The following is a 22,564-nucleotide window of genomic DNA, read 5'->3' as shown; positions in this document are numbered from 1 at the left end:
CACGTTTGTTACAGGAGTTTGAATGAGAGGATAATTTCATTCATGGAATATTTTTCTCTTACATATTTGTGACTAATTTGTCTATACTCTCCTTTTAGTTTAGCACACATCTGAATGAAATAAAAGTACTAAAAAGGAAATTCTGGAGAGAAAGAGAGAAATAACTCATTAAAATAAATGTGAGAATGACTGGACAGCAACCTGACAGTAGTCTACAATCAGCACACAAGAACAGTCTTAAAAAGTGGAGGACTAAGATGTTTTGATACTAATCATTACACACAATGGTTAACTGTTTCACTCTCAATACCCAAAACTCTACTATCACAAAAATCTGTATTAAAATTGAGGGATGTGAATATCTAAAAAGATAATGATTTTTCCTTTTACACATCAAATATGGCATTTGATTCTTTCCGCAAGCATATTCTTAGTATCATTTTTATCATTGCATCTCAAAAAATGTTAACTTCTCAAAGCATGCAGAGAAGTGTACTGAATACTTGTGTTATTAACCCTCAACACACTACAATACATATAATTTGAAAACAGTAATGGAAGTAATGTAAAAATAAATTATCAGCATTATTAAAAGACAATGTGTGGTACACTAACTGCAGTGAACTGTTTCAAACCAGATAGTGTTTTCATAATGCTTTTCTACTACATGAGATGATCATGCAAAAATTATGGAGGTACTCACGGATTTCATTGAAGTAGAAGGGGAAGTCCCCCTGAACAGAGCAGTTGAGACGTGACTTGAGGAACGACGTCCAACGGTTACGGAAGCGATGGGGACCACCACGATCATACTTGCAGACACGGGCTACTCTCGAATACACGGCCTGTAAATGGGTTTTAGGATTGTTCTTCTCACTGTAAAGGCAAACACTAAGTGTATCAAATTTTCAACATGTCAGTAAGCAAAATGAAGTATACCACATTTCTGCCTAGCTATGTAAGCAGTGGTACAACTTCAGTATATGTTCTATAGGCCTGGAGAGATACTTAAATGACTTGTATACATCAGAAGCAGTCCTGTTCATAAGCCAGCTGGGCAGGTATATTCGGTTGATATGCGCGTGATTACTGAATTGTCTGAGTTATAATATTTTCTGTGCTATTGGCCATCAGGTAGCTAACTTATTTCCTGACACTTTCAGTTAATAAAGAATGATTTCTTTTATTACAGAAAAGAAATTATACCTTGTATTTTCTCCTTTTTATGGTAGACTCAATCTGCATAATTTTTCCTCCTACACACAAGTTTTTCCTATTAACAGCATTAGCTGGCTTGAGACTTCCTTTCTAAGTCTTCTATGGAAAAAAATCTAGTCTGTATTTCCTTTCCGTCCTACCAGTGAAAATGCTTCTTGTCTAATAACTGGATTCTTATTAGAAGAGTCTTCATGGTACTACTAATCTACTACTACTGTTGTTGTTGTTGTTGTTGTTGTTGTTATTGTTGCGGTCACAAATCCAAAGACTGGCTTGATGCAGCTCTCTGTGCAGAATAATGCGAACACACCTGTACTTACTTGGAATGGTTTACTAAAAAGGGGTTGGACTCCCATTACCCGTAACACAGCACGATTCTTCTTGGAATACTGGCATATAATGATTGTATTGTTTCCAGTGAAATGTTATGCCACTCTTCAATCAGAACCTCTTCTGACTCCTGTAGTGAAGAGAAAGGTGAAAATCTGCTCCAGAGTCTGCGCTCCAATACCTCCCACAAGGGTTTGATAATGTTCAAGTCGAGGGACTGTGTTGGCCAGAGAAGACACTGCAGTTCAGTTGCATGCTCCTCATACCACAATTGTACTGTCTTGTCTGTGTGAATGGGTGCATTATCGTCCTGAAATATGGCATCGTTGCTGAGGAACAACATTCGAATCATGGGGTGCACCTGATAACCTAAAATATTCACATAATTGTTAGCCATAACATGGCCTTTTGGAGTCATGATGGGACCAGCAGAATAATACGCCTACAATATTCACATAATCGTTGGCTGCATCACGGCCTTTGAGAGTCATGATGGGACCAGCCAGAACACCATGTTATGGTTGCCCTCACCATCCACATTTCCACCTCCAAGCTTAACTGTTGGAACCATGCAATCAGGACTGTAGGCTTCTTTAGTATACTCCAGATGTAAACCCGGCAATGATGGAAATAACAAAAACATTGGCTCGTCAGACCATATGTGACATTACCAAAGAACAGCCGTCCAGGATTTATGCTCCTGACACAATGTTTTACATTTCCTTGCATTGGTTGTCATCACTAGTGGTTTTGGTATAGCAGCTCATGCACGAATATTCACTTTATGGAGTTCTCGGTGGACAGTGTCGATAGATATGGGGTCTCAAATCTCAAAGATGGCTATTGAGCTCTGTAGTCACTTTAGCCACTGTAGTTTTGGGTTGTTTTGACACAATTTGTGTTAGCATACAATGATCTCTGTCATTTAGTTTTGATTTGTGCCCACTATTATGTCCCCTGTATCTTTCCATGTTTTGTAGGCTCTTGAAACATTCAATAAGTTGGCCCCCACAATCTGCCCTCTTTGGAACTCCGTTAGGTCTATCATTGCATGTCAACCTCAGCCTCTAAATGCAAATATGAAGTGTGCATTACTCGTAAACAACCTGCACTGATGCCTGGTCCGTACTGAATGCATACAGTCCAGCACGACACATGCCTTACCCGCCGCTGTTGACTGTCAAACACAACCACCCCATTACTGCTACCACTGTTCACACCATTTTGCCTATCCTCTGTATCTTGTACAAGTCCTTTCTTATTTCAAGCCTTGGTCTCCCTGTTCTTTTTTCATCTGCATACTTATCCTCATTATCAACATATCCCCTCTTCAGTCAAGCTCATCCAAAAAGATCTTTCTACCTCTACATCTACATGATTACTCTGCAAATCACAGCTGAGTGTCTGGCAGAGGGTTCACTGAACCACCTTCAAGCTTCTTTTGTACCGTTCCACTCTCAAAAACCATGCAGGAAAGCTGAAAACTTGAATCTTTCTGTATGAGCTATGATTTCTCTTATCTTATAATGATGATCATTTCTCCCTATGTTGGTGGGCACCAATAAAATATTTTCACAGTCTGAGGAAAAAGTTGTGATAGAAATTTCTTGAGAAGGTCCTGCCGCAGCAAAAAATGCCCTCGTTTAAACAATTACCACTCCAATTCACGTATCATATCCATGTCACTCTTTCACCTATTTTGCAATACAAAACAAACTCCCTTCTTTAAACTTTTTTGATGTCCTCCATCAATTGTATCTCATGTTGATTTTACACCACACAGCAATACTCCAGAAGAGGGCGGACAAACACGTAAGCAGTCTCTTTAGTAGATGTGTTGCATTTCGTAAGTGTTCTGCCAATAAACTAATATGTTTGGTTTGCTTTCCCCACAACATTATCAATGTGATTGTTCTAATTTAAGTTATTCATAACTGATTTCCTTAAGTATTTAGTTAAATCTACAGCTAATGGATTTGTGTGGTTTATCATTTAACTAATTTAGCAGATTCCTTTTAGTACCCATGTAAATGACTTCACACTTTTCATTGTTTAGATTCAATTGTCACTTTCCAAACCATATGTATCTTGTCTAATTTTGCAATTCATTTTGATCATATGATGAATACACAGGATTGTAAATGACAGCATCCTCTCCTCCATAGTTTGATTCAGTGCTTCATTAGTTACTTGAGCTACGAGGGTAACTCCAAAAGAAATGCACATTATTTTTGTAAAAATACAGTTTTCATTCTGCACGTGTGAAAGTTTTACAGTGTACAGATACATCCTTCCCGCTTGATTTCGAACTTAGTTCAACCTGTTCCCATGAGTGGCGTCATCACAGCATGTCTTCAAGATGGCTGCTACACTTGACGTTTGTCAGAAGCAACATGCTGTCATAGAATTCCTGTGCTGTGAAAACAAGACAGTGGGAAACATCCACGAGGTTGAAAAAGGTGTACAGAGATGCTGCTGTCAATCACAGTACAGTTAGTCGGTGGGCAAGCAGGTTACATGATGAAAGCAGGCATGGCAATATTGAGGATTGTCCACGCAGCGGCAGGCCTCGTACTGCACACACTACAGACAATGTGCAGAGAGTTAACGAATTGGTGACTGCCGATAGACGCATCACAGTGAACGAACTGTCATGCTACATTGAGACAGGGGAAGGAAGTGTTGGCGTTAAAAAAGGTTTGTGCCAGGTGGGTTCCCAGGATGTTGACAGTGGCCCACAAAGAAACAAGAAAAGCAGTATGCAGCGATCTTTTGGAACAGTACAGGAATGGTGGAATGAATTTCTTGGAATAATTGTGACAGGTGATGAAACATGGCTCCATCATTTTCCACCAGAGACGAAGAGGCAAGCAATGAAGTGGCATCATGCAAATTCACCCAAGAAAAAAAAATTCAAAACCACACCTTCTGCTGTAAAACTTATGGCTATGGTGTTTTTCGATTCTGAAGGTCTCTTGCTTGTGGACATCATGCGAAGTGGAACCACCATAAATTCTGATGCATATGTGACGACACTGAAGAAACTTGAAGCTCGACTGAGTCGTGTTCGACCACATCGGCAAAAGCAGGATGTTTTACTGTTGCACGACAAAGCACGGCCACACGTCAGTCAAAAAACCATGGAAGCGATCACAAAACTCAGATGGACAACACTGAAACACCCGCCTTAAAGTCCTGACCTGGCTTAATGCGACTATCATCTCTTTGGGAAACTGAAAGACACTCTTGGTGGAACAAGGTTTGAAGACGATGACTTCCTTGTGCACACTGCCAAACAGTGGCTCCAACAGGTTGGTCCAGAATTTTACCGTGCGGGTATACAGGCGCTGGTTCCAAGATGGTGTAAGGCAGTTGAGAGGGATGGAAATTATGTGGAGAAATTAAAATATTGTTCCTAAAGGATGTATCTACACACTACAAAACTTTCAAACATGTAGAATAAGGGACGGATTAAAAAAAAAAAAAAAAAAAAAAAAAAAAAAAAAAAAAAAAAAAAAAAAAAAAAAAAAAATAGTGTGCATTTCCTTTGGAGTGACCCTCATACCTACCTAATCTTCAGCATTCTTGTGTAGCACCAAATTTCAAAAGCTTATATTCTCTTCTTGCCAGTACTGTTTTATAGTTCACATTTTATGTCATCATGAAGTTATTCTCCCTATAAATACTTTCAGAAAATGCTTGATCAGACTTGAATTAAAACACTGCCCAGAAAAAAATGATGCAACACTCTCAAGGATGGAGGTGAACAATGGTATGCTGAGGGATTGCGATGTTGGCAATTCATCTGTCACGGCCACTGGCAATCAGATGGTGCTGAGGAGGCCTGTCTGTGTGCCCTATGTTTTGACTCTGCAGGCAGCAGCTACACTTAGTTTAGAGGTGAAGTGTTTGCAACATTCATTGTAGGGTACAACCACACTACACTGATGAATCTATACCGCTGTTGAACAGCTTCAGCTATTTGAACAGAGTAAGCAGGGATGGCAAGAGGACAAATGTAAGGATGTAGAGGCTTATCTCACTAGGGGTAAGATAGATACTGCCTACAGGAAAATTAAAGAGACCTTTGGAGAAAAGAGAACCACTTGTATGAATATCAAGAGCTCAGATGGAAATCCAGTTCTAAACAAAGAAGGGAAGGCAGAAAGGTGGAAGGAGTATATAGAGGGTCTATACAAGGGTGATGTACTTGAGGACAATATTATGGAAATGGAAGAGGATGAGGATGTAGATGAAGATGAAATGGGAGATACGATACTGCGTGAAGAGTTTGACAGAGCACTGAAAGACCTGAGTCGAAGCAAGGCCCCAGCAGTAGACAACATTCCATTAGAACTACTGATAGCCTTGGGAGAGCCAACCCTGACAAAACTCTACCATCTGGTGAGCAAGATGTACAAGACAGGCGAAATACCCTCAGACTTCAAGAAGAATATAATAATTCCAACCCCAAAAAAAGCAGGTGTTGACAGATGTGAAAATTACCGAACTATCAGTGTAATAAGTCACAGCTGCAAAATGCTAACACGAATTCTTTACAGACGAATGGGAAAACTGGTAGAGGCCGACCTCGGGGAAGATCAGTTTGGATTCCGTAGAAATATTGGAACACGTGAGGCAATACTGACCTTACGACTTGTCTTAGAAGAAAGATTAAGGAAAGACAAACTTACGTTTCTACCTAGAGAAATCTTTTGACAATGTTAACTGGAAAACTCTCTTTCAAATTCTGAAGGTGGCAGGGGTAAAATACAGGGAGCGAAAGGCTCTTTACTATTTGTACGGAAACCAGATGGCAGTTATAGGAGTCGAGGGGCATGAAAGGGAAGCAGTGGTTGGGAAGGGAGTGAGACAGGGTTGTAGCCTCTCCCCGATGTTATTCAATCTGTATATTGAGCAAGCAGTAAAGGAAACAAAAGAAAAATTCGGAGTAGGTATTAAAATCCATGGAGAAGAAATAAAAACTTTGAGGTTCGCCGATGACATTGTAATTCTGTCAGAGACAGCAAAGGACTTGGAAGAGCAGTTGAACGGAATGGACAGTGTCTTGAAAGGAGAATATAAGATGAACATCAACAAAAGCAAAACGAGGATAATGGAATGTAGTCGAATTAAGTCGGGTGACGCTGAGGGAATTAGATTAGGAAATGAAACACTTAAAGCAGTAAAGGAGTTTTGCTATTAGGGGAGCAAAGTAACTGGGTATGGTCAAAGTAGAGAGGATATAAAATGTAGACTGGCAATGGCAAAGAAAGAGTTTCTGAAGAAGAGAAATTTGTTAACATCGAGTATAGATTTAAGTGTCAGGAAGTCGTTTGTGAAAGTATTTGTATGGAGTGTAGCCATGTATGGAAGTGAAACATGGACGATAAATAGTTTGGACAAGAAGGAAGCTTTCGAAATGTGGTGCTACAGAAGAATGCTGAAGATTAGATGGGTAGATCATACAACTAATGAGGAGGTATTGAATAGAATTGGGGAGAAGAGGAGTTTGTGGCACAACGTGAAAAGAAGAAGGGACCGGTTGGTAGGACAGGTTCTGAGGCATCAAGTGATCACAAATTTAGCATTGGAGGGCAGCTTGGAGGGTAAAAATCATAGGAGGAGACCAAGAGGTGAATACACTAAGCAGATTCAGAAGGATGTAGGTTGCAGTAAGTACTGGGAGATGAAGAAACTTGCACAGGATACAGTAGCACGGAGAGCTGCATCAACGCAGTCTCAGGACTGAAGACCACAACAACAGCATTGTGGGTCTGTGGGAAGCTGGGTGGACCTACTGATGGACTGCTGCACATGTCGGGCACAGTGTATCGGTGGCATGTCACTGCTTTCAGCAATTGTCCATGGAACATTCCCACACTTGCAGACCAGTGGTGGTGGTGTGGACCTGGTGAACTGCCTATTCTGCAGTGCATTTATTCACAACATACAGGTCCTACCCCAGCTTGATGGTGAGGGAAAGGGGGGGGGGAGAGGAGGAGGAGGAGGAGGAGGAGGAGGAGGAGGAGACAATCACTTACAACACATGGTCATATTTGATGTTTCTGCACAGTAAAGTAGCCAGTGCCTGCTACATTGCACAGGTCATTACCCCCTTGCTATAGCCACTTATTAGACAGGAAGGTGATGTGCTTTATCAGCAGGACAGTGAACATCCACGTGTAGCTGCTGCAATGCAACACATAATGGTGTACAAGATGTTACGCTCAGGACAATCAATCTTGATGCATTTCCACATAGTGGCTGATTGTAGTTAAACTACAGCTGCACAATTAAATTCATAGAGGAAGGAAATTTTAGTTTCTTGGAGGATTTCCTTGCTCTACAAAATAAAACTACTATTTTAAGTGTTCAGTTTTGAGATGGTACTCACCTTACCACAGTTGATGTACTCAACAGCAGTCTCACGAAAGAAGAAATAGACGAAGTCACCCTTTGTCATTGAACTCACAAAGTTGGGTGCTGTAACATGAACAATACAACACAACGGATAGACGGAGTTCATTACACTGAAAGGTAGAATTTTTACGTATTAGTCATTTTAAAAGTTCAAGACAAACAATGGAACTGATGTTAAATGGACCTACTGTCTTTCCCCAAATTTATTTAATTTATTCATGAAATATATGTTGTATTAAAATGTATCCTACATAAAAATGTTTAACTTGCTTAAAATAATTGTAATGTAGTATGCTATTTGTGCTGCAGTTTATTAATCTTGTAAATTTGACAGTCTTTTCAGTCATAGCTGATAAATAATGCACACCTGATGATAAATTATAACAAAAAATACTACCCCAAGTGATTATAATTTGTTTTAACAGACACTTTTTTATTATATTTTATTCATATTTAACTCCTTCCATTTTTGCTTAAAGGATTTTATTTCACTTGTGAAATTGTAACAGAAGAGAGGGCAGTGCTGTGGGCACTTTGTCAGTGACAAACTGAACATATGAAACAGCATTAAAAAAGGTGTTTGAAGTTAATCATTATTCACCAGAGTCAAAAATACTGACTCCCTTCAAACATAAAAGTCAAAAGACGTTCTGTTAACATAAAAGGCAAAGTAATATTGATAATTTCTTCTGCACTGAGAAATGACCACACATACCTTTCACAGCTCTCGAACAAAGTAGCATTAAATGAGCATGTTGATTAAATAAACCAGTTATCTAACTGCACAGATGACCTTCCTTTCATGACACAAGGCCCCATATTTTCAGACTTTCATAATTCCCAAAACTATTAAAATGTGTAAACTCAATACTCTTTACATTAGAAAACATTGGTTCAAATCAGAATTAAGGCAAGGGAATAATGTTAAAACGGAAAAATACAACTACTCACACAATTAAGCTATTAAAAAAAACTCAAATCATCTATATTTAGCTTAGCATCTTCAGAGCACTTTGTAACCTGGCAGGTCTTTACATAAAAAGCACAGCAATGCAACTTTGTTGGATACAAAGAAAACAAAGATGAGAAAAGTAAAGGCTACATAGCCTAAATCATGAATGTACAGATTTTGAACTTGAATTTATTGCTTATTAACAACAGAAAAATGAATGAAATTATGAAATTGCAGAATTGTATGATGTAAAACCTAAAGAGACCAGAGGAGTGACACCACACATCATAAATGCCTTCCATAACACACATCTGATGTTTTCTTTCTGTTTTTTCCTCCTTTGTACCTTCTACCTGTGTGTCTAGTGCTATTTCAGGGGGGCAGTAAGATCCTGTAATTTATGGACATAACGTTAACTCAATGAACAATCTGCCTGTATAGCATAATTCATAGCACACTAGCTTGCAAGGCAGGGAGTGAGTCACACCTGGACCAAATCCACATGACAGATTAATAACTTTAGGCTAGCACATCAGCCAGCCTGACTGTAGTCTTTAGGTGATTTTCCATGCACATTTGGCTAAATGCTGGGCTTGTCTCCCAACTGCACCTCATAAAATACAGTACACAACTGGTCAAAACACAAGAACACAAAGAACAAAGTTTACACAATTCACAGACAATTGCACCCCTTCCCCTCTCCCCCAAAGGCCACCTTGATGACGGTGGTATTAGAAAGGGCATTCAGCTACAAAGTCAAATAATAAAATCAAAGTTGCCATATCTTGAGAAAGTAAACACCACAGCAGATGAGATAAAGATCATTAAAAAGGAGAAGAAACAATAATTCAGTGAACTGTCCACTGTTATTAAAACATTGGATATAACACTGATTCTGAACTGGTAACTGTGATACACCAAGTTGTAAATTAATTTGATGTTTTAAATACACACAGTATTTATGAGATTCTAAGCTTTTTTTTTAATTTGACACATTATGAAATGAAATGATAAAAAATAAATTCCTCATACACACAAAAAAAAAAAAAATCTTACTCACCATTGAGGCTCATTGAATCATACTGTTCAGTCTGCAAAGGGTGACGATAGATTATTGGATCCATGCCTGAAAAGTCTGCCACTGTCCCTGTGTAGAGTTCACCACCACCTGATGGATTTTCTAGAGACAAAGAGAGAAATAAGTTAAGACAGGGCTCCTCAGCAAACATAGCTGAGCCTGAGCAAAATTAAAGGCAGCTAATCTGTCTAAATATTTTATTGCCTCATATCGTTTTACTCACTGATTGTACGTATGAACTTAGATCTTTTTCTTATTTTAATTCGATTACCCACACTTACCAATTGACAGTTTATCACATTCTTAGGAAAACTTAGAAGAATAAAGTTATAGCATATGTAGCATTTGTGCTTACTAAGCTATTTGCCTACAGTTATCCTCTCTGAACACAACATGGTACTTATTTTAGTAAATTTCATTTAGTACAGCTGGCCTGTGTCTGCATTTAACAGTTCTTTATCTGACAAAAAGATAATGACATTCAACACTGGGATGACAAAAGTTTAATAACTTCTCTGCTCCTAAATTCTAGTCAGTCCTATGTGTGACTAAAATTCTCCCACCCTTCCTAAACTTGTATGTGTTGAATATACCCTTATGTGCATCCATGTAGAATTTGTAAAAGCATCAGAATTCTACCTAAAAAGCATCTTTAACAGGAATCAGACACTGTTTTGTTTCACCTTGTCAGTAAAATGTATTTTCTACTGAAGGAATGGGAAACTTACTTTCAGCTTCTTTATATACTCTTTCCAAACGTAGTCCACAAACGAATAAATTTATATGATTTTTTCCTTGGTCATTTGAAAGACATAAATGGAGATAAATATATTACCAGTTATATCTTCTCTCCACCAACAACTAATTTACATCATATTCAGTTACTTACTTAACACTCTTAGTATCTGTCTTTCATTGTAAATAACGATTTATTCCTTAAATTAACAATGCTACGTTAACATCAAAAGTGGTTGTGAATTTGAAGAACAGCACTAAGCAACAAACAACATACAGGGGAAATGAATGGGTAGCTTTCAGAAAGGAAATAGTGAAGACAGCAGGGGATCAAACAGGTGAAAGGACAAGACCCACCAGAAATTGTTGGATTACCCACGAGATATTGAATTTAACTGATGAAAAGAAGAAATCTAAAAATGCAGCTAATGAAGCCATAAAAAGGGAATACAAGCATCTAAAAATGTGATTGACAGAGACTGCAAAGAGCAGAGCAGGAATGGCTAAAGGAGAATTGAAATGCTGCAAAAAATGCACTTTACCATGGAAAGACAGATTCTGCCTATAGGAAAATGAAGGAGACCTTTCAAGAAAAAGGAAGCAGCTATATAAATATTAGGAACTTGATGGTAAGCAAGTACTAAGCAAGGAAGGATAGGCTGAGAGGTGGAAGGAATACATAAAAAATCTATAAAAGGTACATGAACTTAATACCACGTTATAGAAAAAAAAGATGAAGAAAACATGGGAGATATGATTTTGTGTGAAGAATTTGACAGAACACTGAAAGATTTAAGTCAAAGCAAGGCCTTTGGAGTAGACAACATCTCCTCTAGAGTGTAGCCCTCTACAGGAGTGAGATGTGAAAAACAATCAGTTTACACAAGGAGAGACTAGAAGTTTTTGAGATGTTATGCTACAGAAGAATATTGAAAATTATCTAAGTAGAATAAATAAGTAAAGCATCTGAATTATCTGACGCAAAAATTACCATCATTAACTTGAAAATCATCATTAAATGTTTGTACGAACATTCTAAAATGCACCCAACAGATAGGAAGGAAAGAACTGAATTAGGGAGAAGAGAAGTGTATGGCAGAACTTCACTTTGGTTTATTGGACACTTTCTGAGGCAGTCAGTTAGCTAATGGAGGAAACTATGACTAAGGCTTGACCACAGTAAGCAAGTTTAAAAGGAAGTAGTTATATAGTAATGATGACGCTTTTTTGTGGTACACACTATGACTTATTCATTGTTTTGGAGTCATCAACACAGCTTACACATTTTTTACTATCTTCACATGGTGACCAACTATTCTCAAAACAGCAAGAAACCAGTCTCACTCTTTGTAGATTCAGCTTGAAATTTACAACAAAATACTCAAATAAGGGTTTTATAACAGGAATCATTTCATATTGTAATAAATCTAAGTCAATAGGAATTAGACAGTGCTAGGTGAAGGAAGGTAAGTTAGGGTTTGACGTCACTGTAATTTAGGCAAACCATGGAAAGCCTAAAACTGGATAACTGGAAGTGAATATAAACTAGTATTCCTCCAAATGTGAGTCTAGTGTCTTAACCGCTATGCCACTTTGCCCAGTAATTGGAATATGAAAATGGAAATAAACACAGCAAAATATGAAGTTATTTAGAACTAGCAAGTTAGGAATTTGGATATTATGGGTGTTACCACACACATGGTTGCATTCCACAAGAGTTGAATACACTACTGTTAACAGCTAAATCTCAACTACAACAAACTGCATATCTGTAGTTCAAATTATTTTGAATCATACTCACTGACAAAGACAGCTGTTGAGTTGTGTCTTGGGTCATAAGGACATAACGCCTGTCCTGCACGCTCCTTCTCCAACGTGTAGCCGTCATTCTATTCATAAACACAAACAACAGTATTTTAGGAACTGATGTCACTATTAACACAAATTTTATCTTAAAAATTAATTGTCAAAGAACAAAGCAGCCCACAACATATATCTGAGTCAATGTTTTATCTATTTTCTAAACTACTGGTCATCTCGGACTTCAAAAAATAATAAGAGAAAGAAATGGAACTAAGGAAGAAAAAGGGGGGAAAAAAAGACTAATTTTACACAGTAATTCCCTCCAGTGCTGACACTCATCTCTCTTTGGATCTAGTATTATACACGATCTAGTCATTCAGTTATATATGGTATATTTAGTACCTAAAATTATTATTCCCCAAATCCCCATGACAAGTAGACCATCAGTGTTATGCTTTCCTGTTATTATGGCATTCAGTTTGGGATGTCCGTAGAACATTCACTGATTTTAATGTTATGAGGGCAATTCTGTTATCAAAGCAGCTGAACTCCCCCGAAAGTGGCCCCCTGGCCAACAATGCCACCCAATCGTTTCATTTCACTTCACTTAAGTTTGACTGAAAGAATCTGGATTTGGTTATGTTAGTGACACATAGTGGCCAATGCATTTCTTGCCCCCTCCCCCCCCCCCCCCTTTCCCATGATGAAATTTGTGTACTCCATCTGTCTGCATCTTATGTTACCTACATGAGAATGTTTTAGAAATTTTTGCAAATCTTTCAAATGAGGCAGGATGTTGATATCAGCCCAGTATTCACCTAGTAAGATGTTGGAAACTGCCTGAAAACCACATCTAGCCTTGGTGGCACACCAGTCTTCATTTTTATTCTGCCAAACATATTTGATTTGTGGCCAGCCTTCCTCCCCAAGTCTCAGAAGTGGCATGATAATGTGTGCAGCTATCCAAGTGGGTCCACTATGAGACAAGACGCAAATGATCAGCAATTTATAAAATCAGTTTGTATAAGGTCTCTTGAATGAGCAATGTATTACAGGCACTTGCTTTTAAACTGCGTATGTTTCATAACAAACAATAGCCTTCAGCATTGACATCAACGGTGTTACCCTGCGGAGAAGAGCTTGTGATATGTCAGGGGTAGAGTATAACGCTGTTTACAGTTCGTAACTAATTGTCAAAGCTGCTGTATTTCAAGCTACAGGAATTTATAAAGATGTAAGAAATATGTAGAGCAGCCAGGACCTAGAGCGCAGAAAGTCAAAAGATTGCACAGAGAAAGTTTTGCAAGTGCTGTCACCCTAATCAAGAGATATTTATTGCCACAGGTAGAAACGTATGAAAAACTATGTTGTTTGTACCACAGAGAGTGCACAAAATTCTTGAGAATTAATTGTGCACAGAGCAGAATCAGAGGATACAGTATAGGAGAAAGTTCATCAATAAGTATCCATTAGTGCATCTATGAAAGATGCACTTTCATTATTACAGTGCTGAGGGCACTGGTGGAACAAAAATTACAATCAAAGGGGCCAAATGATGCTAAAAGCAGTGTTCACTTCTGTCTATGTATTGTGGTCCCACATGTGCATAGAGCTGAAGTTGTTGCTACTAGGTAAGTTGCTTTGTGTAAATAAAAACTAAGCATTCATTTCCAACCATTTGTTCCTGATCTCAAAGTTTATCTTTCAAGATCCTAGAACACATGTATAATGTTGACCCACAAGTTTAGGGACAGACCAGTGTACTTTATGCCCAATTAAAAACTTAGAATATTGTCATTGGTAATCTTATGATGCCAGCAGAGACCAAAGTGTGTCCTGCAAATATTTTAAGGATTTCATATTATGATGTTGTCTTACAACCAGAAACATTTTCATTAAATTGGCATCAGCTGATGAAGCCTTCGTGTTTATATTCATCTGGGATGTCATGTACCTGTTCAAATGGAACCGCACCTATCTCAGTATGATGTATCTTAAAGCAACAGAATTCTATTAGAACACGATGAATTTTATTGAGGATTTTTTCTAAGGAAACTTCAGTTGAGTCCCAAACTAAGTTGGCTCAGTAGTGTTTGAACAATCATGTAAAGTTTATTTATCCAATAATAAGCTGTCTTTAGTGGTGGTGGTGCTCAAATCCCTTCCAATCAGTTTTTAATTGGGTCTCAGTCCATTTAAATAATGGTACTGTTACAGTGCACAGAAGTGTTCTTCACCTACTTTGCAACAGCTGTAATATACATAATTGCAAAAACAAATTGCACAACAAATTTTATGGAATTTAGTGAAAATTTACTTTACTTAATAATCAACACTAAACGACACCATGTTGTCTCAACTATTTTTCTGTGATATTCCACAAATTGAATTTTTCTCCAGGTTGTATCGATGTCGCCTTTCTCATAAGTTTGAACCCGAGGATTGAAAGATTCATGTGAATTTTGTCTCACAGCACACCTTTGAATTTTTTTCCTTAAAATACAGAAAGCACTGCAAGAAATGGAAGTCACACAAAACTCAAGAACAAACCTAGATGGCCAAACTTTTGGAATTTTTATCTGACACATGGCAAACCAACAAGCCAGCATCTTGCGGTAGGTATTGACAGCATTAAAAACAATTTGCAGCATATATTTTCAGTAGGTCTGTGTTATTCAAAATAAAAGTTTTTGAAAAAATGAGTGATGAAACTTCTTCTTTCAATCAGGAAGTATTCTCCTAAAATGTGAGCTTTGTACTGCAAGACTTACATGTATGAAGTCATCAACACCTTTAAACAGAAATGTTTCAATACACAAAAGGATTTAAAGAACACACAAGACGACTCACCTCAATTACATAATCCCTGCAGACAGGTTTGAAGGAGTTGGTCCCACAGACAAGTAGCTTACCGGGGTCACTCTTTGCCAGGATACGAATGTAGTTCTGGCACGCTTCCTGTAACAAGATACATAATTAATACAACTGACTACAAGAAAGTATTTTCATAAAATAAAGCTTTCTACTTTGCTATCTTTCACATTGTAAGAGAAATGACAGAAGAAATTAAACCTTATCAGCATGTATTTGGCAGGTGATAGCAGAATGATAATAAGATAAAAGGGGGCGTGGCTTGAAAAATGCACACGATGATAAAGATAGCATTACTGGATCCCCTGAATGAAGGAAATTACACCCATATTCACTCACTCGTACAGTCTGCATCAGAAATGATTTCCTGCAGAGATGTATCAACCTGAAACAGTGATTGCTTTCTGCTATTATTAAGTTTCTCACTGTGCAGTATTTAAGCTTTTGCTATGCTGATTACAGAGCATAACATTTAACAATTACTCTATTAAAAACACTTTAATAAACTTAAATAATACCCCCTTACTTTCTGTTTATCTACACACATTCTACAAAGTGTTCCACCAAATAGGTAATTACTGTTATCTAAAAAAAACCTCCAGAGTTCTGCTATCCATGAAGTACAACAAACATCCCAGAGGCATTATGAACCAGTCACTGATCTTTCAGTCTTATTTGAAAATATCCTCTCCCAACAAACCAACAAACACAATATGGCACTTATCACTTCTGATGGACACCATCTGTTCCTCTTACATCACAAAACAGCAAATCCGTGATATTAGTCTCGTTTGGATATCAAAAAGCCTGCAAACATGTTAAGCATTCTGGTCTCTAGTGAAGTTATACTACAGTATAACAGACAGCAAGCTGCTTCCGTGAAGTAAAGCAACAATGAATTATGAGTAGTGCTAATCTACTCATATTAATAATTACACACTTACTTCTACAGTGATGAGCAAAAACATTATGATCACCTGCTTAATAGCTTGTATATATTGTATATATGAGTCAAGGCAGATTACAAAAACTCATTAAGACAGTCATCTTTCTCTTGTCTTGAAGGCAAAGAATACAAATTTTCCATTTTAATTTCATCAAGATCAGAATAAAACTCTAGATTTATATACAATTATACAGGGTGGTCCATTGATAGTGACCGGGCCAAATATCTCACGAAATAAGCATCAAACGAAAAAACTACAAAGAACGAAAATCGTCTCGCTTGAAGGGGGAAACCAGATGGCGCTATGGTTGGCCCGCTAGATGGCGCTGCCATAGGTGAAACGGATATCAACTGCGTTTTTTAAAATAGGAACTCCCATTTTTCATTACATATTCGTGTAATACGTAAAGAAATATGTATGTATTAGTTGGACCACTGTTTTCGCTTTGTGATAGATGGCGCTGTAATAGCCACAAACGTGTAAGTACGTGGTATCACGTAACATTCCGCCAGTGCGGACGGTATTTGCTTCGCGATACATTACCCGTGTTAAAATGGACCGTTTACCAATTGCGGAAAAGGTCGATATCGTGTTGATGGCTATTGTGATCAAAATGCCCAACGGGCGTGTGCTATGTATGCTGCTCAGTATCCTGGACGACATCATCCAAGTGTCCGGACCGTTCGCCGGATAGTTCCGTTATTTAAGTTAACAAGAAGTGTTCAGCCACATGTGAAACGTCAACCACGACCTGCAACAAATGATGATGCCCAAGTAGGTGTTTTAGCTGCTGTCGCGGATAATCCGCACGTCAGCAGCAGACAAATTGCGCGAGAATCGGGAATTTCGCCGGCCGGTGTGGCCGTGCGGTTCTAGGCGCGTCAGTCTGGAACCGTTACGGTCGCAGACCCGAATCCTGCCTCGGGCATGGATGTGTGTGATGTCCTTAGGTTAGTTAGGTTTAAGTAGTTCTAAGTTCTAAAACGTCGGTGTTGAGAATGCTACATCAACATCTACTGCACCCGTACCATATTTCTATGCACCAGGAATTGCATGGCGACGACTCTGAACGTAGTATACAGTTCTGCCACTGGGGACAAGAGAAATTACGGGACGATGACAGATTATTTGCACGCGTTCTATTTAGCGACGAAGCGTCATTTGCCAACAGCGGTGACGTAAACCGGCATAATATGCACTACTGGGCACCGGAAAATTCACGATGGCTGCGACAAGTGGAACATCAGCGACCTTGGCGGGTTAATGTATGGTGCGGCATTATGGGAGGAAGGATAATTGGCCCCCATTTTATCGATGGCAATCTAAATGGTACAATGTATGCTGATTTCCTACGTAATGTTCTACCGATGTTACTACAAGATGTTTCACTACATGACAGAATGACGATGTACTTCCAACAAGATGGATGTCCAGCACATAGCTCGCGTGCGGTTGTAGCGGTATTGAATAGCATATTTCATGACAGGTGGACTGGTCGTCGAAGCACCATACCATGGCCCGCACGTTCACCGGATCTGACGTCCCCGGATTTCTTTCTGTGGGGAAAGTTGAAGGATATTTGCTATCGTGATCCACCGACAGCACCTAACAACATGCGTCAGCGCATTGTCAATGCATGTGCGAACACCACGGAAGGCGAACTACTCGCTGTTGAGAGGAATGTCGTTACACGCATTGCCAAACGCATTGAGGTTGACAGACATAATTTTGAGCATTTATTGCATTAATGTGGTACTTACATGTATCACATTGGAACAACCGAAATAAAATGTTCAAACGTATCTATGTTCTGCATTTTAATTTAAAAAACCTACCTAACTGTTCGTCTAAAATTGTGAGCCATATGTTTGTGACTATTGCAGCGCCATCTATCACAAAGCGGAAAAAGTGGTCCAACTGAAACATACATATTTCTTTACGTACTACACGAATACGTAATAAAAAATGGGGGTCCCCCTAAAAAAAAAAACACCAACGCAGCTGATATCCGGTTTGACCTGTGGCAGCGCCATCTAGCGGGCCAACCATAGCGCCCTCTGGTTCTCCCCTTCAAGCTACACGAGTTTCGTTCCTTGTAGTTTTTTCGTTTGACGCTTATTGGCCCGGTCACGATCAATGGATCACTCTCTATTTTTCCTAATGTTTGGAAAATTAATCTTTTAAAGCGTTAAAAAATTCTCCTTGTAAGTTCATTTATCCTTCGTTACAGCAAGCGAAACCGGTCATCGTGAAATAAATAATATTTAGCGATCTCTGCTTCAAAAGAAATTTCTTTCCAGTTTTCAAAACTGTCTAACACCAGTCTGTTTTCTAAAACAACTGTGTGTAATTTGTATCGGTCATAGTATCCCTATTGTGCTGCTAGTGGGTCGAAACAACACTAAACAAAAAATTGGCCTCTTGCTCAAACTATAGAAAATGCTTGGCCAGCGTTCTAAAACAGTGTGATCTCTATAACTGAAAGTCATTGATTACGTTGAATTTTTCAGAGACATAAAAGAAAAAGGGTAAATTGTCGCGATAAACACAAACTAACAGAACACTTATCACTTATGTAAAAATCACAGAAATACTATCTCTGAATAGACAAATGTAATCACCGACTTTCCGCGAAACAGAAATTTCATTGTAAACATAAGGAATCGTTGGAGCCGAAGCGAAAAGCTATCAAAAAATAATTTTACAAGATCACGCAAATAAAAGGTAAACATATAAATAACGTGATCATATCACAACAAAAAGACAACCGACATTTACGCTCCAAGATGCCAGGTGGATCACGTCATACCAGCTAAGACGTAGGCATGAGGAGCCATGTGTAAAAGTAGAATAACAGACTCAACGAACAATATTACACCACCTTCACATGTAGACTTGATAATGGCAAATCGCCGAACGAGTTCGTCGTGTAGCTTATATTGCTACGAGTAAATAAATAGTGCAGCAAAAAAATTGCACGTCAAAATAAAATATGTCATTCTTCGACATCATGCAAGCTGCGGGCCCACTGGAAAGGAAATTGTTGAATTCAACAGGGTTGCGTCGTCAAAATTTTGTGCCCTATAAACAGTCTTATTTTATAGACTGTATCCGTTTTCGTTTCAAAGCAAATTAGGAGCAGCCCTCGAGGAGAAATTGCTCAGCAATAGGACACTCTGGATATACTGTCGCGAAAAGATAAAACATAACAATGTCACGGCGAAGACTCCGGGAGAGCGATTGCTTTGGCTGCAAAGCAGACAGCGCGGTACAAACGGAAATTATTCGAACCCTTGCTCCGCCCCCAATCTGCATTTTAATGGGAGTGCAAGGCAGCGCGCCTATTAAAAATAATAGCGGCAGGGGCGGTTCGCGTGCTGCGGCGCAGCTCGGGTGATCGGCGGAGGGGGAGGAGACACGTAACAGCGGCCGGCCCCACACTTACTGGGCGTGGTCGTCTAACACCCTCTCGTCTCGCGTTTAACTAACTGCACTCCAAGCAGTCAGGAAACAAGCCTGATGATATGCTGCAAGCTTCCCGCAAATTGCGGCCAAAGCTGACAGCGGAGACCTCGCGTCTCTACAGTACGATTTAACGTTAACTGGTGAGCAAAGTTTAAAGGCGAAACTAACCTTCGCACGATGTGTCATTGTCAAGTAACATAGCTCGATGAAACTTGGACCATACATAGCAAGAACAGCTACACTATGGTACGGAAGATGACTGACAGCAATGCGCAATGAGGCGAACAGAATTCTTTTATTCAAAAACAATCATTACACTGAAGTCACGGCTCTTTCTAATGGTTCCCTGGAGATTACAAACGGCGAGACACGGTTTTTAATGGGACGTGTGATCACCACAGACGCAATGCATGCTCTGCAACGTGCTCCCACGCTGGCCGCTAAGTTGCTAAGTTCTTATGTTAGGGCGTTCCTTCCTCCACCAGCGCAATTGCCAACTGCTGGATGGTAGCTCACACGTGCGGATATGCTGCTACACGTCTCCAAAACAAGCCAATGGCCTTGCCGCAGTGGTAACACATGTTCCCGTCAGATAACCGAAGTTAAGCGCTGTCGGGCTGGGCGAGCACTTGGATGGGTGGCCATCCGGTCTGCCAAGTGTTGTTGGCACGCGGGGTGAACTCAGCCCTTGTGAGGCAAACTGACGAGCTACTTGATTGAGAAGTGGCCGCTCAGGTCTCGTAACCTGACATACGGCCGGGGGAGCGGTGTGCTGACCACATGCCCCTCCGTATCCGCATCCAGTAACGCCTGTGAGCTGAGGATGACACGGCGGCCAATCGGTACCTTTGGGCCTTCATGGCCTGTTCGGGAGGAGTTTTAGTTTTTTGTCTCCAAAACAACCCACACGTGCTCGATGGGATTTAAGTCGGGGAACGGACAGGTCAGTTCATTAACTAAATATCCTTTCGTTCCAAGAACATTTCCACCCGCACAGCCTGTTATGGTCGCGCATCGTCATACATAAAAATTGAAGAGCCGAATGCATCTGGAATAGTAGTAGGAGTAATCCACTAAATTACAGGCCCATTTCGTTAACGGTGATATGCAGCAGGATTTTAGAACATATATTGCCTTCGAACATTATGAATTACCTCGAAGAAAACGGTCTATTGACACACAGTCAACATGGGTTTAGAAAACATCGTTCTGTGAAACAACTATCTCTTTATTCACATAAAGTGTTGAGTGCTATTGACAAGGGATTTCAGATCGATTCTGTATTTCTGGATTTCCAGAATGCTTTTGACACTGTACCACACAAGCGGCTCGTAGTGAAATTGGGTGTTTCTGGAATATCGTCTCAGTTATGATACTGGATTTGTGATTTCCTGTCAGAGAGGTCACAGTTCGTAGTAATTGACGTAAAGTCATCGAGTAAAACTGAAGTGATTTCTGGCGTTCCCCAAGGTAGTGTTTAAGCCCATTGCTGTTCCTTATCTATATAAACGATTTTGGAGACAATCTGAGCAGCCGTCTTCGGTTTTTTTGCAGATGACGCTGTCGTTTATCGACTAATAAAGTCATCAGAAGACCTAAACAAACTGCAAAACGATTTAGAAAAGATATCTGAATGGTGCGAAAAGTGGCAGTTGAACCCAAATAACGAAAAGTGTGAGGTCATCCACATGAGTGCTAAAAGGAACTCGTTAAACTTGGGTTACACGATAAATCAGTCTAATTTAAAAGCCGTAAATTCAACTAAATACCTAGGTATTACAATTACGAACAACTTAAATTGGAAATATCACATAGAAAATGTTGTGGGGAAGGCTAACCAAAGACTGCGTTTTATAGGCAGGACTCGTAGAAAATGTAACAGGTCTACTAAGGAGGAGACTGCCTACACTACGCTTGTCCGTCCTCTTTTAGAATACTGCTGCGCGGTGTGGGATCCTTACCAGATATGACTGACTGACAACATCGAAAGAGTTCAATGAAAGGCAGCACGTTTCGTATTATCGCGAAATATGGGAGAGAGTGTCACAGAAATGGTACAGGATTTGGGCTGGACATCATTAAAAGAAAGGCGTTTTTCGTTGCGACGGAATCTTCTCACGAAATTCCAGTCACCAACTTTCTCCTCCGAATGCGAAAATATTTTGACACCGACCTACATAGGGAGGAACGACAACCAAGATAAAATAAGGGAAATCAGAGCTCGTACGGAAAGATATAGGTATTCATTCTTTCCGCGCGCTATACGAGATTGGAATAACAGAGAATTGTGAAGTTGTTTCGATGAACCCTCTGCCAGGCACTTCAATGTGATTTGCAGAGTATCCATGTAGATGTAGATGTAGACCCACATAGAGAAGGACTACAAGGTCACAATGAAGTTGATCGCCGAGTGTACCGTGTTCAAAGATTTGGATGTCAGTAAACGCCCATGCAACATTATGCTTCCCCAAACCCTAACACCTGGACCACCAAAAAGCTCATGTACAATTTTCAGAGGTGCTTTACGTCTAACTATCGCCATATGACGATACGTCCGGAATCACAACTTAAACTGAATCTGCTCTTATACGAGAAGAGCACGCGACCCCACTCCTCACTGATTCATTCCCTATACTGTAGGCAGCTTCGCCAACGGTACTGCTGATGTACACGTGTCAGTGGAACGGAGTACTGGTTAGTGGGCAAAGAGGCCACCCTCCTGCAGTCGCCATGTCTGCGTAG

At 39.6% G+C, this 22,564-nt stretch overlaps 1 protein-coding gene across 2 annotated transcripts in view; it reads right to left on the bottom strand.

Moving 5' to 3' along the window:
* The window catches only part of LOC124797855 (semaphorin-1A), a 909,059-nt gene that overhangs the window by 68,626 nt on the left and 817,869 nt on the right, over positions 1–22,564 (bottom strand). For both annotated transcript variants that reach the window (XM_047260924.1, XM_047260925.1), the window contains exons 6-10: positions 15,390–15,497; positions 12,538–12,625; positions 9,984–10,103; positions 7,946–8,034; positions 704–845 (exon numbers count right to left, since the gene is read on the bottom strand). In XM_047260924.1, the coding sequence (XP_047116880.1) occupies positions 704–845; positions 7,946–8,034; positions 9,984–10,103; positions 12,538–12,625; positions 15,390–15,497 (547 nt within the window). The remainder of the gene's footprint in view (positions 1–703; positions 846–7,945; positions 8,035–9,983; positions 10,104–12,537; positions 12,626–15,389; positions 15,498–22,564) is intronic.

This window comes from Schistocerca piceifrons, chromosome 5, assembly GCF_021461385.2.
Source record: "Schistocerca piceifrons isolate TAMUIC-IGC-003096 chromosome 5, iqSchPice1.1, whole genome shotgun sequence".
Taxonomy (NCBI): domain Eukaryota; kingdom Metazoa; phylum Arthropoda; class Insecta; order Orthoptera; family Acrididae; genus Schistocerca; species Schistocerca piceifrons.
The sequence above is the reverse complement of the archived record's forward strand: the minus strand, read 5'-3'. Positions and strand labels throughout refer to the sequence as shown.